Source organism: Arachis ipaensis, chromosome B9 (genome assembly GCF_059453495.1).
Source record: "Arachis ipaensis isolate K30076 ecotype BB chromosome B9, ASM5945349v1, whole genome shotgun sequence".
Classification (NCBI taxonomy): domain Eukaryota; kingdom Viridiplantae; phylum Streptophyta; class Magnoliopsida; order Fabales; family Fabaceae; genus Arachis; species Arachis ipaensis.
In genome coordinates, this window is record NC_142444.1 from 156472201 (window position 1) to 156490995 (window position 18795).

The 18795-nt window shown below is 28.8% G+C and overlaps 2 protein-coding genes across 3 annotated transcripts; both read right to left on the reverse strand.

Moving 5' to 3' along the window:
* Positions 1-654: 654 nt before the first annotated feature.
* On the reverse strand, positions 655-5039 carry RAD23C (Rad23 UV excision repair protein family). 2 transcript variants are annotated; one of them, XM_016320111.3, is made up of 12 exons: positions 4496-5039; positions 3479-3640; positions 2948-3001; positions 2704-2783; positions 2484-2600; positions 2216-2393; positions 1898-2065; positions 1764-1832; positions 1624-1671; positions 1440-1549; positions 1202-1280; positions 655-1043 (listed from the first exon to the last, which is right to left on the reverse strand). In XM_016320111.3, the coding sequence occupies exons 1-12, from the start codon at positions 4559-4561 to the stop codon at positions 924-926; spliced, it is 1251 nt and encodes a 416-aa protein (XP_016175597.1). In that variant the 5' UTR covers positions 4562-5039; the 3' UTR covers positions 655-923. The 2 variants fall into 2 exon arrangements, with proteins under 2 accessions (XP_016175597.1, XP_016175596.1); XM_016320110.3 differs by having other exon boundaries at positions 2216-2396; positions 4496-4743.
* A 10396-nt stretch (positions 5040-15435) lies between these two features.
* On the reverse strand, positions 15436-16725 carry LOC107618819 (uncharacterized). Its single transcript, XM_016320987.3, has one exon. The coding sequence runs from the start codon at positions 16311-16313 to the stop codon at positions 15756-15758; it is 558 nt and encodes a 185-aa protein (XP_016176473.1). The 5' UTR covers positions 16314-16725; the 3' UTR covers positions 15436-15755.
* Between the last annotated feature and the right edge of the window lie 2070 nt (positions 16726-18795).

Here is an 18795-nt window from a genome sequence, read left to right on the forward strand (position 1 = left end):
TTGATGTAAAGTAAGGAACCAATTTGGTGCACATTTAACGATGACATAGTGGATGAAACGTGGACAAATAACATTATGACACGTGGCATAACCATCCACGTTAGCATGCCACGTGTCGTTGACCGACACATCATCATACCATTATACGTGGCCAAACCATGAGGTGACACGTGTCACCAAAGGTCCATGTCATCAAGCCACGTCAGCACGTCGTTAATGAAAAACGGATCAAAAACTAATATGGTGCAATTTTTCCAATTTCAGAGACGTAATTAGTACAATTTGAATCTCAGAAACGATTTTGCTACATAACGTCAATCACAGAAACCACTATGAGGATTTAGTCGTCAAACATCCAAACCCCAGCTTGAAAGTTCAGGCAAGCTTTTACCAAGCAAAGCGATGTCCCGTGCATATTTACATATCCAAAGTAGTTTAACACCAAATGATCATAAAGCGAGTACGAGTCTACGATAGTTTGAATGTTAAATAACTGATTAGGATTTAGGAACAAAAAATGCCCAATCTCCAATTTGTAACCACACCAGATGGGTTTGCAAGCTTAGGCAAGTTTGCCATCCATCGACTTGCAAATAAAAATATGAATAACAAAATATTCATAACTAGACATGTACGAAACATGCAACACACCAATAATCCAAGACAAACGACTATGTATATGAATACTTTAAAAATAAAAAACCCCTCTACGCGGAGTAAATGTAGATACAAGGGCAATAATAATGTTGAGGCCATAAAACATCCCTTGACGACTTAAGGCTTGTCATAATCAAACATTACCTCGTTAAACAGAAGTATAACAGACCCATCGAGTTAAAAAGATAAAAGAAAGAAAAAGGGGAAAAAGAAAAAATAAAAAAGAAAAATGACAAGAACAGATCATTTGCAACTGGATAGGAGATCTATTGTTCGTCAAACTCGTGCATGTGATCTAAGAGGTAGTTGGCAGCCAATTCCTCGTTCTTGTTGCAAGCAAAATACACCTCCAACACAAGTGCACGATCAAAGCCCATTGCTTCAAGCTGCAGCAGCAGTAAAACATCACGCTACTCATAAATATTGATTACCAATAGTAGGAATGGGTACTTTTAGATCAACGAGGAGTGCTTATTCATGTATTTATATGCATGAACAGAGGAAATAGAGCGTATAGTTTATATAGGCAAGAGATCAAACTTACACGTTCAATTGCTTGGCGCTCTTCAGGTGTAACAGTTACTGATTGTGGCATGCCAGCAGCTAGCTGGCCAAATAAATTCCTAAAGCACATTAACAAGAAAGATTAAGACATTGAACAAAATTGTTGAACCCTACCCCACCACCCCCAAAAAAATAAAATGAAATAAAAACAAAAAACTATATTTCTCCATTCCTTCAACAAAAATACATATACAGAACAGCATAGGATGATCACTCACCCCTCACCACCCTCCACAGGTTCATTTATCAGTCGAAGGAAATCAGCTTGATGATCTCGAATCAATCTCATAAGATGAGGATTTTGTTTGCCAAGCTCTTGTAGCATAGGCTGCAGTAACAAGAATATTCAGGGAACTCTAAAACGAGAACATAGCATACACTAATAAGGCAAAGAAGAAAAACCTGCAATATTTGTGGGTTAGCCTGCACCATAGCTCGCAAGGCTTGGAACTGAGAAAACAGAACAAATAAAACTGGAGAGTTTAGCTAAGACACGTGTAGGAACTTCAGTGCAGATAACAGGTCAGCAAAATAGAGAGTACCTGTTGGCTGTTGCGCAGAAATTCTAAAGAGCCAGCGCCAGCAGCACCAGAACCAACATTGGGGAGGCCCTGTAAGACATAGTTGTTAGAGTACAAACCTCCAACATTCTCTTTAATAAATAGTAGAATGCTACCTGGGGAAATAGGTCTAGAGGATTAGCATTTGGTCCACTAGTTGTGACAGGAGCTGGTTGTGCTGCTTGAGGTGAAGCTGCCTGAGGTGCAGCAGCTGGTGGATTTGTAGGTTGTACACTTGTAGGCACTCGGGCCACAGGTGGAGCTTCAGCTTGCTCAGGGATACCCTGATATATGTGAATGATGTTTTATTTTAATCTTTTTTGTTTTTAAAGCAGTGATACAGAAAATAAACTTCCATTGAACTAGTAGAGATGCCAAAATATAGCGCACAACTATCATCAAGTATGAAATTCATCATCTAAAATCTCACATACCGTATACAAATATTCAACAGCTCTCTCAGGGTTGTTGTAAGCAGCTCTAAGAGCACGGATAACTGTGTCCCTATCCCAGCTCCCACCCCCCATATCAAGAATTTGCTGAATTGTTCCCTCCAAGTTGCTTCCGGCAACCAGATTGGATGCTGCCTGCCCATAGATATCAGACCCTACCCTGCTTCAAGAAAGTTTATTTCAACAATATATAATGGAAGTAAGCATGTAAAATGTATAGAAAACGTAGATCACAGGAAACAATATTTACACAGCAGTATCTGTAGATGTAGGAGCTGCAGCAGGTGAAGGTGCAGGTGCAGGTGCAGGTGCAGGTGCAGCAGGTGCAGGTGAAGGCGAAGGTGCAGGTGAAGGTGAAGGTGCAGGCCTGCCAAAATGCAAAGTTTAGACCTCAAGCTCTTCATATTGAAATAGTTGAGACTGCAACATAAATTCTCAAGAAAAAATTCTATAAAATATCATCAACTCACGGTGCAGCAGTGGCAGGAACAGCTTGAGGTGCTACTGACACAGATGGGGTAGGAGTAGGAGTTGCACTAGTCTGTGGAGCCTGCAATGAAGACATAATAGTTTAAAAAAATAATAATAAAGTAAAATACAATAAATTTCAGAACCTTGATAACTAAAGACCATTGTCTCAATATATCTCAGGAATGTGATCATTCAAATAATAATATAGTATACAATATTTATAGCGTAGCAAACTGTTCTAACCTTTGATGAAGGTGCTGTTGATGCAGTAGATCCTTCACCAGATGTGCTCTTACTCTGGAATTGTAAGCACATAGTTCTAACTTAGTACTGAATAAATGTATATTATAAGAGTTGAAAATTTAACAAAAGTCAACAACAATTTCTTTTGACAAAGTTCAAGATAAATAACTCCACTTATGTTTATGTATCCCCCAAAATCCATACATCAACTTCAGAATACAAGGGGTTAACATTAAATTATGATTCTACATAATAGTGAATATACACCATGCGCTCATAGGTAGCTAGTAAAACCTACAAATTATGACAGTTCTGAGCCACTCCAAACAATCTATCTACCGGTTACCATATCAAACTCAAATCAACAAGCAATGACCTATGTCCATGGAAGAACCAATAATTTTTTCCATGTGCAACAGTTTGTAAAACTTTAGACAACTATTTATGCAACAAAACAACTGCATACATGTTAATGTTTTTTGATACCAACGTAAACTTTTAAAGGGAATGAGATAAATAAGAAAATTTTACCTTAGAAAGCATGATTACAATGAAACTATTTTCAGCTACTTTGTTTTCCTCCAAAGTAGTACCATCCTTAAGAACCTTGCCTTGATGAATAAGCATTTGCTGTGCAGCAGGGTAGACATTTGCACCTTGAACAGTTTCTATATTTTTCTTCACTTCGGTAACCTGAAAGGAATATGCTCATCATAAATAAAATAAAAACACGATATAAATGAAATCATATAATCATTAGAGATGAAGCAATGCCACAATTGCAATAGTAGAATGCGTCGCTTAAGTAACTCAGAGTAGTTTAGTTCAACCGTCAAAAACCACAAACTTGACTATTGACAGAGACATAATATGTGCTACTTAGATAAGTGAGTTCCCAAAGCTGATAGGAGAGTGAAAAATCTGACAGTCAGTGATCACTTGGCCATTGACCAAGGTGTCAGTTGTAATGGGCTGGTGATGATTTATAAAATTGAGAAATGCTCAATTATACAGAACCAGTACTTATCCAGATTTCTTCTTAAAGCATAAACCGGTTTGATATTCCCGTAAAGTAAGGCTCCAAATAAAGTCAATGTCAAACTTATTCACTATCATGTGGCAACTTTCCATTAAATTTTCACAGAACTTTTGACAACAGATTTCCCATTAAATTATCAGAATCCAGATGAGTAAATTTGCCAGGGAATAGTATTGCAGCTATATGCCATAACCAATGGAGCCAAAAATAGCTAACTAGGCAGAAGATGTTCCAACCACGATACAAATCATATTCCAAAAATTACAGCTCCTAAAAAGCTAAATTACAAAGTTAAGTATTAAAAGAAAAATTCGAACAGTGGTCAAAATTCAATACCACGATCGAACGAGTGAAACATTAAAACCCTAATTATTAGTCGAAATTCGGAACCCTCACACCCTCGATACAATCATAAATATATTCAATCCAATCACGGAATGCAATTGACGTAAGAACGAAAAGAAAACGAAATTAAGAACAAAATTCGATCGAGAGTTGAGGTGTCAAACCGTGTCATCGGGCTTCACTTCAATCTCGAAGTGCGTGCCCTTCAGAGTCTTTACAAAAACCTTCATCTTCGCACTGTCTCTGAAACTTTCAGTCGCCGCCACGAACAGCGTCGGAATTCGCGCCGGCACGGCTTAGTACCACCGATCGACAGAGGGTTTATTTAACCTAAAACGACGATGGAGAGAAGAAGAGCAGTATGGGCAGAGTGGAAAATAAAAAATCTCTTGTTTTGTTTATTTCCATTTTTATTTTTAATTTCTAAATAGGATATATACCCGAAAATATGCTAGTTTGAGTTGGGAGTAGTTGAGTGACGATTATCCACGCGCCCTTTCCGGTGTTTAATAAACGCCCCTCTGAGATGATTGATTTTATACCTTAGAAGGTGACATGAACGGTGTGGATCGGGGAAGTGCTTTCTCGTGAAACAAGGACTGAGAGGGATTTTAGTTGCGAATTGTAGTGTAGAGTGAGCTAGATTTTAGTGCCTGACACGGACTGAAGGGGCTTGCGGATTTGAGCCTCGTTCAATTGGACTAGATCACTAATTGTTGGGTTAGCTCGATTATAATTAGGATTTAGAACTTGGTTGGGTCAGCTTTTAAAAAGAAAATTTTGAGTTATCTTTTTTTAAAAATGTGAATATCTCATATAAAAATATTTTTTTATTTATCAATTATATTTAAGTATAACGATATAAAAGTATTTATTTATTATATGAAAAATATCTTTTTAAAAAAAATATCTTTCAAAAAAAGATATAAATTATAATTTTTTTTAAAATTTTTTTATTTATTTTTTAGTGCATTTATTTTTACTATTAAAAATTTGTCAAACACACTAAAAAATAAAAAAAAAATCTTTTTTTATTAAAAATTTTTTTTTTATCAAAATAATAACGCCCGCCCAAACGAACACTTAAGACTAATGAGAATTAACTAGTAACTAGTATTAACACATGCCAAAATTACAGGGTTTAACCGTTTAAGACTCAAAATTAAACTATCAATAGAGCGAAAGCCTTTTTCAAACCAAGCTTTTAACTAAGGCCAATCTGGATAACTAATTTAAATAAATTTAAAAAAAAAAGAGTTTAAAGTATAAGGACTTTTATTAATAGTAGTTTATAAATAAATTATTTTGCATTTGAATTTTTAGTTATAAAAGTACTTATTTTAAAGTTGTAGCATTTGGATAGATAACTCAAAAAATATAATTTTTTTACACAATAAAATAAAAATTAAAATAACAATAATAACAAATATTTTTCAATATTAAAGGTTGATTTTACTTAACCTAATCACTAAAATTACAATCGTTTAGATAATCGATTCTTTATTTGCTCTCTTATTAGTTCCATTTTTTAGACTATTGGTTCTTGTCACGTAATATCATTAAAAATTGGTTCTTCTACTTCACTTTCACTCATAACGGTGTTCTTATATGTGGTGAATAGTAATAAAATTTTAATTCACAATTATCTTGATGACAATGCCAAAGAAATTATTGTGTAGTTAGTATTTGTTGTTTTATTATGTATGATATGGTAGGTAAAAATAAAAAACAAATATAAAATGTATGTCAATGTATATTTTGGTGTTGTTTTTATTTTTTTTTACTCCTGTTAGCCTCCTTCTTTATTGGGGTTAATAACTTGTTATAACTAACTATAAAAATAATAGCAAATTATATAAAAATAAAATCACATGTGAAAAAAATAAAATTAAAACTGAGATTTCATATCACATATCATCTTAAATACAAATTTAATAATGAAAATAAAGTGGTAAAATGATAAAAAAAAATAATTGAAAGGAATATATGCAGTAACATTGTTTTAAAATGGTGGTGAAGGGTCAATACTTTCAGCAGATGAATCATTACGTGAAAATGGTAGTGGAGGGCTAATACTTCCAGCAGCTGGAACATTAGGTGAAAATGATCGTGGAAGGTCAGTGCTTCTAACAGATGGAACTTTGCGTGAAAATAGTAGTGGAGGGACAGTATTTTCAGCAGAAACAGAAAATATTTTCACAGACCCAATAATAAAAGTGATTTTTTTTGTTTTGAAGTCAATTTTTTTAGGAAAGTGATAGAATGACTTATCAAAAAGGAGAAGTCATATATTTTTACTTTTTCAAAAGGATGTGAATTAACTTTTCGAGAAGTTAAATTTTTTTGTTTTAAATGGTACCAAATATGTGTATTGTGATTTTTCATAATTCAAAAATAAAAAAAAATAGCTTATGCTGTTTTGTTTCTCTAATATTGTCGTAGTCCTAGCACTAACATTTTCTTTTTCTCTATCTTCTTTTTTCACTTCATTCTCTTTTGTTATTATCATCATGTCACCATCTTCTTTTTCTTATCCTCCTCCTCTTATATAAGAATGTTCAAGATTTGACCCAGTCCAAAACTTGACTCGGACCCAAGAAATATTTTATCAATTTCGAATTTGTTATTTTTACTTAACGTTATCTTCGAATCAATTGGAATTATGGTTCGAGTTATTCGATCTGGTCTGAAATTTGTTTTCTACAATAAAAATATATTTTTTTCTATTTTCAGAATTTAAAAAATAACATTCTTTTCTGCATCCAAAGTCAACAACTCACACAATAATTAATTACCTGTGATTGTATAAGCAGCTTTTTGATTAGAAAGAGTGGGAGAATTGACTTTGGCTTTAGCGCCAACTTATTCCAAAAAACACAATTTTTTTGCTTGGTTGTGTCTTAGAGAGATTTTTCCTACTGCAAGTTTTTGCTTCAGAATAGGAATGTCATAATCAGATAGGTACCCAAAATGTCTTTCTAGTTAGGAATCAGTTTTCCATTGTATTCGAGATTTGTCCGAAAGTTCAGTTTGTATGGCACAGGTTAGACATTTCTTGTCATCCTCTATATTTGAAAAAATGATTCTTATATCATAGTTAAGAGCATATGTTCGGATTCTTTTCAAGACTTTGGTAGATATGACAAGTAACGAATAATGTCATCTTTAATTCTCATGAGATTTGGCCTCCAAAAAAATTATTCGTGTGACTTTAGCTTCAGAAAAAGTGCTTAGAGGTGTTTTGGGATTACAACATGTATTCCTCCTTTCTAATTATAAGTGGTTTTTTGTATCTTCCATCTATAGATACTTTTAAAATTAATTGTGATGCTACTTATCCTGATTCTAGTGATAGTGTTAGTTTTGCTTGCATTATGAGATATTGTAAAGTGTTGGCAAAAAGATTATTTGGGAATGATTGAGAGTAATAGTATTGTTTAATGAGAATTGTTTGTTATTTGGAGAGTTTATCTCTTAACATGGGATGTGAATTAATGAAACATTATTTGTGAGACGGATGTGTGAAATCGTTTAATCTTATTGCTAATCATGAAGATTGTTTTGGGTTTATGTGCTCAAAATAAGGGATATCATACACTGGAATTAGCATGTTGACTTTCATTTGATTATAAGAAATGCAAAAACATGGTGGCGAATACCAAGGCAAAGATGGCGATGAGGTCACAACTTCATCAAGTGGAGCTTCCTTCTTTTGGGGAGAAGTTTGAGAGTGGTCTTAAGCGGGACTTCTCCTCTATTTAAACCGTTATTGACCTTTATTTTCTTTCTTTTTTGTTTAACTTATTTAAGTCACAAAAAAATATTATACTTTTATATTTCAAATAATATTTTTTATATTACACGATATCATTTTTATTGATAATTTATTTCAGTATAAATATGATATAACATTTGTTAAATTTAATTGTAAAAGTAAATTTTATTAATTTAGTATATATAATATATAAATTTGTAGATACTAATTTTACATCGGATCAGTCCAATTTATTTTGAACTTCTTTTAGGCGGGATCAAAATAGATCATATGACCTTTTAGGGCTGGATTTAGCTCTAATTAAACCCGACCGATAAACACTCTTACTCCTATATATGTTTTAGAAAAATGAGTACAAAAATTTTGGTGCACAGCATAAAAAAATTGGTATATAACATAAAAAAAATTGTTCTATATCCACAAATTTATGTGTTATGTAAATAAAATTGTGCTGTATGTAAAAATTTATATGTTCTGTAATAAATTTTGTACTAAAATATTGCGAAGATAAAGAACTACATAATGAATATGTGTGTAATTTTTTTTTATTCTTTTTTATTTTGACAAAATTTTACTCATAATGATAATTCTTCTAATGTTGTAAATGCGGATAATTATATTTTTACTTTTTGATATAATCGATATATTATTAATAATGAATAGTAATTAACCCTTCACATTTTTAATCAAAACATTTTGACGATAGGTTTTATTTATAGATATTAATGGATGATTATTTATTTAAAAATAAAATGCATTATGATTTTAGGTTATTTCATAATTAACAATAATACTTGATTATTTTTTTAAAAATAATAATTAATAATTAATAAATAAAAAATTAGAAGAGATTTTTTTATTGCTTTTTAATGGCTACACGTTTTTATAATTTCAATTTTTTTATATCTTCCTTTCAAATTTATTTCTTTTAATTGATTGAACTAAATCAATTATACTAATTATTTGTATTAACTAATTAAGTACTTTTTAATGGGTTATTATAACTGTGCTTTTAGACCATAAGTTAAAATATTATAAATATTTTTAGGATAAATATTTCATCATTTAATATTTTATTTGATTCATTAAATTATATTAATCATAACTTCAAATATTTAATTTAATTACAGTAAATATCAAATTATTTTAAATTCTTGTTGGATTCGTTAAACCAAATTAATTATAACATTTGATTGAGATATATATTAAATTATTTAATAAATAATATATAAAGCAATGAAATAAATGAACTCAATTAATTTAATTTATTATCTTATTATTTTATATATCCCTTTTCTCTCTCTTTATTTTGTACTTTAAATAAAATATTTATAATTTTTTATTTTTGTTTTTTTATCTTAATTTTGATAATATTTTTCTATGATTTTGTTTTATATTAATTCTTTTTATATTTATTTTGATTAATAATTCTTAAGAGTATTATTATTTTATTTAAAAATAATTTAAATTTTTTTGTAATATTTTTATAAAAGCTGATTAATAGGTTCTTTTTTAAAATATTTTTTTAAAATTTTTTAATAAGATTGTATTTTAATTTTTCTCTTTCATCCTTTGTATTAATTAATTATATTAATTTTCTATTGCAATACATTTTTTTATCTACTCCACACATTATCTTTTCTATTTTCTTTTTTTTTTTTATAATTTCACTTTTTTTTATATCTTCCTTTCACATTTATTTCTTTTAATTTATTGAACTAAATCAATTATACTAATTATTTGTATTAACTAATTAAGTATTTTTAATGGGTTATTATAACTGTACTTTTAGACCATAGATTAAAATATTATAAATATTTTTAGGATAAATATTTTATCATTTAATATTTTATTTGATTCATTAAATTATATTAATCATAACTTCAAATATTTAATTTAATTAGAGTAAATATCAAATTATTTTAAATTTTTGTTTGATTCATTAAACCAAATTAATTATAACATTTGATTGAAATACATATTAAATTATTTAATAAATAATATATAAAGCAAAGAAATAAATGAACTCAATTAATTCAATTTATTATCTTATTATTTTATATATCCCTTTTTTTTTCTCTTTATTTTGTACTTCAATGTAATTTTTTATTTTTATTTTTTATCTTAATTTTGATAATATTTATCTATGATTTTATTTTATATTAATTTTTTTTATTTTGATTAATAATTCTTAAGGGTATTATTATTTTATTTAAAAATAATTTAATTTTTTTTGTAATATTTTTATAAAAGTTGATTAATAGGTTATTTTTTAAAATATATTTTTTAAATTTTTTAATAAGATCGTATTTTGATTTTTCTCTTTCATCCTCTATATTAATTAATTATATTAATCTTCTATTGCAATACATTTTTTATCTACTCCACACATTATCTTTTTTATCTTCTTTTATTTTTTTAATTATTTATTTTATTTTTACTTCTCATATATAGATTTATTATAATTCATCACATGTTCTTTTTGAATTTAAGTAATTTTTTGAGTTATATTTCACCATTGATGCTTTTATTTTGTTTAGTGTATTTTTTTTTAGTTTGTGTTTAATATAATAATTTGTAAATATCTATTCTATTATATAACAATTAAATTTATGTACTTAATGATAAAACTGTCATGACAAGTTTCTGATGATGTTTTTCGATTTATTTTCTTTAACTCATTAAATTCAATTTATTATAATAAATTAATTATATCAACTAATTTATTTGGTTAATTATTTAAATATCGTACAATTTATTATAATTTTTATCAATCAATTAATTGTAATTCAAATTGAATGATTATTTTGTTACGAAAATATTATTTTCTAATCTATTTATGGGCAATACATATATTAATTATAATCACAAATTAAGCTATTTTACATTAAATGACTTATATAATGATCATCTCATTTATTATTATAAATGCTGAATTAAATAAGTCATTATTATTTTTTATTTAGAATCAAATCAGAATAAAATCAGAGATACTATTTTATTTAGCTTTAGGGTTTAATGGGTGTCACACTCAAATATAAATAGTGACTTCCGAATTTTGATCTCTAACACATCAAAGCCACATCCGTAACTCTTTTTCCATAAAAGGAATTGCGATTCAACTCTATCATATCAGGGATACAGAAGGTTTTCAAATAACAAGGGAATTGTCTGAATTTGCACAAATTCTAAATATTCGAACTTACGATATTATTTTAGTTGGTTGTCGTTATAAGAATGACTTTAATCTATATGGTAGCATTTGGTGGAGAAACAGAGACAGAAAGACTGAGATTGAGAGACAGAGGCTAAGAGATAGAGATTAAAATAAATCACAGTATTTTGTTTGGTGCAAAATAGGAGACAGAAATTGAAACAAAAATGAAACTCTAATTTAATTTGCACAAAGAATAAAATTGGAATAAATTAATTGAAATGAGGGTATTTTAGGTATAAAATGTTATTAAAGTTTCAGTCTCCATCTCTAAAACTTTTAGTTCCCTGTGTCCTTATATTTTGAAGGTACTGAAATACTAAAATTTTAGAGATAGAGACAGAAATTTTAATAACGGTCTCTAAACCAACAAACATGACGATACTGAGTCTCATTCTCTCAATCTCTGTCTCAATACCTCAAAACAAACGCTACCTATGTGTCTAAGGACTAGAATAGGTTAAATATTATTTAAGTAATTTATTTCTAATATTGGTATTTGATTAAATTAGTTTTAGAGAAATTTAAATTGTTGACTCTATTTATAAATTACGACTATTCTTTTTGAATATATTATTTTTATATTTTTTAATATAAAATTTCTTTTTTTTTCCCTGATTTTTAAGTTTATTTTCTTTCTTGGATATATGTATCACCTTTTTTTCTCATTTTATATTTCAGATTAGTAATGTAATTATTAAAAAAATATTAAAATAAGATACGTGAAAAAAAAAACGAAAGATTAAAATATCACTATTAGAAAAAAAATTGTTAATATGCGTATAAATGGGTCGGAATTGAGGAATATATATGGATATAAAAAAAATTTATTGTACGATTGTAGAATAAAAAATAATCATATAAATAAAACGAAATACTTATAACAAAAAATAATTAATATATGTGATTTAAATATTTTTAATAATCGATAACATAGAGTTTAACAAAATATAATTCATATATTTTATTTATTTGTGTATATGTATAGAATTATTTATGTCTATGTATATATATTAAAAAAACTACCGTAATATATATATATATATAAAGAGAGAAAGAATTATTTAACAAAATTAATATATAACGTCATGGAAAGTCCCGTCTAAATTTGACAAGAATAAAATGACTTACATAGAAATAGTTCTCATGGATAATAAGACAAGTTGATTATTTTCTATGATTTTTTCAAGTGATGCTAGATTCATTTTATAAATATTTTTTGTTCATATTTTAAGTTTATTTGATAAGTGAACCCTTGCATAAATCAAAGACAGTACGATTTTATAGATTTATAAGTGCTAATAGCTTTTATATTTAATTTGTTTTATAATGTGATAATAGCTAATATATTTGTTGGTGAATTTAACTATTACTATATTATTTATTATCACGTTCAGTATATATGTCTGATTTATTGAATAAAGTAGATTATTAAAATCGATTAATAACTATTTTAGAGTTAATCCAATTAACATTAGATTAAAAAAAAACAAACAATGTATAATATGTTATTTTTTTTATTAATCAAATTATTATAATTTAAATTAATTTTAAAAAAATAATTTAAAATTATAATTATAATTTTATTACATACATGCCACGGATAATTACGCTTGTATATAACAAATTATTGATTAACGCTAAATTTTTAAATGTCGTCCAAATTCTTGACAAATTAGTATTAGATTGTAAAAAGAAAAAAGGAAAAAAAAAGCACCGATGATAACTTCACGAGGAATGCTAGGATCAGGGTTCAGTAACTTTTGTGATTTGTAGCCATCAAATAACTATCAATAATAATTTTAATGGTGTGAGATTTCATCTAATAGTTCACTCTTTTTTTACTGGTTACATGTTGGCCAAAATTAAATAAAATTGTTGGGCTCTACACTTTTACTAACTTCATTATTTGTCTAATTGATGTTTATCTTTCTTGTAGCCATCCGTATGCTATCTTCGTTGTTTTATCTACTCATGCAAGTTGTTACTTGTTAGGTTGCCTCGGATCATTGATTTATAAGAACGATGATATAATATTATTATATATTACAATTCGTCTGGTGCAATGACAATAATTTCATCCAACATACGGCACATGCATTATTATCCCACAGAAAAGCAAAATAAAATAAAATTGTTGTGTATAGCACATATAACTACTTGTATTCATGATTTATAATATAAAGTCTTCGCGTTCTTATGTTAAGTAGTGCTTTCCCTTTCTTCTTTTTTTTTCCTCTTTTTTTTTGTTTGTTCAACGGAGTGATTTAATTAAAATTTTATCACGTTCCACTTAATCCTTCGTTAGCTACACCCATTCCTACCAACCAACTATAAACTAACAATCATGTGGGATGTATCCACCTTGTACTACACAATGAATAGAAAAAATAGAGCTAGCAGAAGCAGTAGATTTTAAAGCAGTCACCGTACCACATTTTTTGTCTAGATAAAGTAGGAGAAGTTGTTAACCTTAAAAAAAGTAGGAGAATTCTTTTTCCTGTCTGTCGTAAATTAAATTAAAAATAGAATTATTAAGAACAAAGTCAGTGTTACATTAAATATAAATATTTCTTTTGCACAAAAACAAATAAATAAATAATTTTCTGGGTAAAAACTTAGTGTTTCTTTGGCATGGATCTGTTTTACGTTTTTGGACTGAACAAAACCCGAAATATGGGTAGACAAATTTAGGGGTTTGGTCTATTCTAGGAAGCCCAATAATTGGGCTAGACATTGCATATTACTTTGTGGGTTACCTACGTAGCTGAAAAAATTAAGAAAAAAACATAAGAAAAAGGTTCTAGTTACCTTTCATGGCGTGTATGAACTTTTTTTTTTTTTTTGGTAAAATAGATTGGACAATCTCCAATTCTAAGTATTACATCCAATAGTGTGTATAAACTTTGAACAGAGTATTTTTAGAGGGGTAACCGGGTAACGCTGTCCCGTATCTCCTAGCGCTAGTGTGCTTGATTTTTTCTGTTTTTCTTTTGATTTTTTTTCTTTCTTTGGGCTTATGGTCCCTAGTATCATAAAAAAAAAAAAAGCTAAAGGATTTAAAATACTATTAAATATAATGAATTTAAATTTTTTCCTCTCTCTCTCACTTCAAAATGCATCTATATTTATTAATTAACACCTAAAACTAATAAATAATAAAAGCCATTACATATTTTATGAATAAAAATAATATAATTATCTTATTCAAATAAAGAATTAAAAAAATACAACTAATATAATTATCTAAAAAATAAAAAATTACATCATTTGAATTCTCGTACGCTAAAATTTAAAATATCCACTTATCAAAGGGGCAATATGTCTAAAATTTTTAGAGTATTGTCTCGGTAATCAACTAATCATATTTATTTTTCTAAAATCAATATATAGATGTATTTATTTTCCACAAAGTATCTATAATTGACTTATTAATTAAGATTTCTTTACGCTACCTTATTCTCCATTAGCTAAGCAACAAGTTGCATCGGCAATTTAAAACGCCAAAAAGTAAACAAGAGGGAGCTTTTGCATGATCTTCATCAAGAAAAAGTATAAACCCCTTTATTTATTCCATTTAATTGGTTCTAGTTTTAGCCTATAAACTGTGTACAAATTCCTTTCTTGCAAAAACTTTTCAAATATTAATTTTTTAAAAAAAAATTATATTTTTCTAATAACAGGCACTTGTTAATAATTAGGAAATAGAAAAATCCTTTTTTATTCTTAATAAAAATAGTTTAAATTTTCCTTCTAACAGAGTTTATTATATATATAAATGATTAAGCAAACCAATGCATAATTATGACTCCGTTTAAAAAGTTTTAAAAATAATTTTTTTAAATTTTTAACTTATAAAAAATAATAATATTAATATTTAGTGTAATTTTTAAAATTAAATTATAATTTTTTAAAAATTTATTTAAAAACTTATAAAAAAAATTTTAAAAAATAATTTTTTTCATAATATTATTATTTTTTATCATATTTTTACAAAATAAATATTTTTAAAATTAAAAATTCAAACATAAAATAATTTATTATTTAACTATTTTTTTAAAAATAACTTAATTAATTAAATTTTTTATCCTGAACCTAAGTACCTAATAAAATACTTCTATCAGAATACTTGTTCATCTATTTTTATTTGTATTCATCTTTACATCTTTTATATATAACAAATGAAAGAAAATACATAAATTAAACATTCGTAAACCGAAAAAAAAAAAAAAAAACCATATTTTTCTTGGCGCCAATAGCATCTTCAGTTAATTCAGTTCATCCTATAGTGCTAATTATATATCTCTAATTCCCCTTCAAATAAAAAGGGGGAAAAGGTGAGAAAGATTTACATGTCTACAAAAGTTTTTTTGGTAAACGAAACAGATCCAGAAGTTTCTTTTCTGATTTTTCTTTTTTCGGAGATTAGCTTTCTCTATTGTGCCGGCAAGGACTCGTGCCGCCACGACTCAGTGAAATCGGCCGAGTCACAATATACATCAGAGTGATCGAAAAGGCCATCAAAAGCTACGTAATCAGTGTTGCTCTCATAAGCAAACCCGTTTTCAAAACCAAACGAGTCGTAACTCGGGATCCGATCCTCAAATTCCCATAACTCGCCTATTCCGGACGAGTCAGACGAAACACGTACCAACTCAGCCGCAGCGTCCTCACCGTTCTCCTCCAGCACCACCAAGGAGTTCCCCGGCGGCGGAAGGCCAAGCTCGTCGTCAGAAGCCTCCTGAAGGTAACCGATCTGAGGCTGAGACTCGCCGGAATCTGACGTCACAGGGAACGGAGCTGGCGAGGGAGACGCGGAAATCTCCTCTTGCAAGCTCCTCATGACGGAGTCAAGATCCTGAGTGGAAGGCGCTTCGTCGGCGTCGTTGAAGAACTCGAGTAAATCGTCCCTGAGTCGCTTCGCCTCGGGCGATTCCAGCACTGAGTCGTCCGAGTCACAACGGACCCTCTTTTTGCCACTCGTATCTTCCATAATAGTAATAAAATAAGAAGCCCAAAACGGTAGCGTTTTAGAACCAATAAGAAATATGAACTAAATAAACTTTAGCTGCCTATCTGGTGGTGTTTGAAAGAGGGTTGACACGGTGCATTGCGTTGTGGTGGCGATGAGATCTGAGAGGGGCTTATATATAATGGGGACAATAGAGAGAGAAAAAGCAAGAGAGAGATAGGAAGACCTGTGAAGAAAAGTTGAGTGAAGAGTTGTAATGATGCTGACGCGACGCAGGCGCGTGGGGACCAAATTCTTGGCCCATCACACACATTGATTTGCCTTTTTGTACCCATGTTTCTCATTTCTGGTTTCCTCCGGTGCAAATTAATAAATAAAATTTAAAGAAAATGGTGGCTACTTTTTTCCATTTTTAAAGCATTAAGTTGGGTTGAATTCGAAGTTGGAGTCCGGACCATTGGCGTTGAGTAATTATTATTAGACTATTTGTTAAAACCTAAAGTATAATTGTATATTTTATTATTGTATTCTCATCTACAGGATACTTCTTTTCTTTTTTAAATTGAAAATTTAAAGTAAAAACAATTTTTTTACCAATTTTGTTAGGAAATTAATTTTTTAACTAACAATCAATTTTTATTAAGAAAATAAAGAAAAGAATAAATGTTAAATAATTGTTAGATAAAAAAAATAATTCTTACTTGATATGAGATGTAGAAAATTATTTTGAAATATTATTTTTTTATATATTTATAGAGGTGTGCTTATTTCTTTTTTTTTTCTTTTTTTTTTTAAGTAATTATCACCGAGCATCTAGTACTCTCACGTAGGCGGGGGCCCATTTGCCTAGTCAGTCAATGACAGTTTCACGGCTTCGTTGCTTTAGTAGGATCGATTCGGGGCTGTTTCTTTCTTTTTGTTTGTTAGGTAGGAATAGGAAAATTCCACATTGCGGGTTAAGTCTGAGGGCGTTTCGGGAAGGAAACTTGCTTGTTGTTTATTTTTATTAAATTGATGAGATTTGATTTTGATTAGACTTGAAAATTGCATTCTAAATCCCAAACAGGTGGTGTGACTCAGCAGAAAAGATTTCGTGGAATATGTAGATAAAAGCTTCGTGGGAACGACCAAACGAGTGGGTTGAATAATGGAGTGTTCTGAACGTCAATAATGTTGCATTAAAAACCTTTACGATAATGCATTCCAATATCACTGCCTCAATCAATGGGAGACATCATCTCTTCTCGGCTAATTTTTTTAAAGATGGAAGAAAATGCAATCCGGTGTAATAGTTAGTTGGTGTATTATTTTAATATAAAAGTTATTTTATTTTTAAAAATCTTAATTAAAAATTAGACTTTTAGTTTTGAGGAGTAATAAAATTTATAAAAAAATTTGACAGTTAAATTTTATGGTACACAAATTAAAAGATTTTATTTATGTTGAAATAATTTCTTTTTAATCGTAAAACAAAATAGAGGGTCCGATCCTCCGATTAGTACGTTAAAAATAAATAAATATTAAAATGATAAATTTGAGAGTTAAATTTGTATATTTAAATAAAATTAAATAAAAAAAATAATAAATATGAGAATCAAATTTATATATTTAAAAAAATTAAAATCAAAAGCAACAAATTTAAAGGTTAAATTTATAGATTCTACATTATGGTAAAATACCCTAAGTTTTAATAATACTAAAAAATACTATTGAAAGGTCAATATTAAAATTAAAAAGTGTCTCTTCTTTTCTTTTTCTCTATTTATTTATTTAATAAAATAATCTATAATTACTTTTTATATTTTAAGTTGATTTAGTATGTGTAGAAATTTATAAAAAGATATAAAATTACTATTTAGAGTAATATACTTTTCGGGTACAAAGTACAAACGTTTGCCACCTGTGTTTTAAAAACTGCTTTCAATTTTTGGAAGGAAACTTTTTCCGGGTTTAAAAGGGCTATAATTCCCAAACATTACTCAATAGATATGTTTTATCTTTTATGCCATTGTGGAAGGGCTTTTTTATCTAAATACGCATGGGAAAATGATTTATTCCCTAAATACGCATGGTTTGAAATTGTGCTCAAAATACGCACATCCATTTCATTTCTGCCGACCACGAAATGGATTCTAACTCCATTTCACAAGAAGCACCCACGAAATGGACCTGCTGCATGTCAGAAAACAACTCAAGCCCACCTTCCACGAAATGGAACATATCACAGGGAGCATCCACGAAATGGCCAAGCCGTCCCTGACACAAACGAATTGGTGGACATTAGCTGAGCCAACAACGAAATACTTTTATATACTATGTTCTTATAATAAGCGAGTTTAATTATTTTTAGAAGGCACTTCAATATATAGAAGAGAAAAAAATTATTTGCTAGTATTTTAGCCATTTATCAGTTAAAGCAGTAATAAAAAGTCATCTTAATTTTAATTATATTTTTCAAGTAATATCAAAATTTCTGTAATTATAGTCATCTTAATTTGTAGTG

Bases quoted from the DNA above. Each gene is read 5' to 3' on its own strand.
- RAD23C (XM_016320110.3), bottom strand. From the start codon at position 4,561: ATGAAGGTTTTTGTAAAGACTCTGAAGGGCACGCACTTCGAGATTGAA. The intron at 3,002-3,478 runs GTAAAATTTTCT...TTACAATTCCAG, and splicing joins TTGTAATCATGCTTTCTAAG to AGTAAGAGCACATCTGGTGA. The intron at 1,672-1,763 runs GTACTCTCTATT...CTGTTTTCTCAG, and splicing joins TTCTGCGCAACAGCCAACAG to TTCCAAGCCTTGCGAGCTAT.
- LOC107618819 (XM_016320987.3), bottom strand. From the start codon at position 16,313: ATGGAAGATACGAGTGGCAAAAAGAGGGTCCGTTGTGACTCGGACGAC.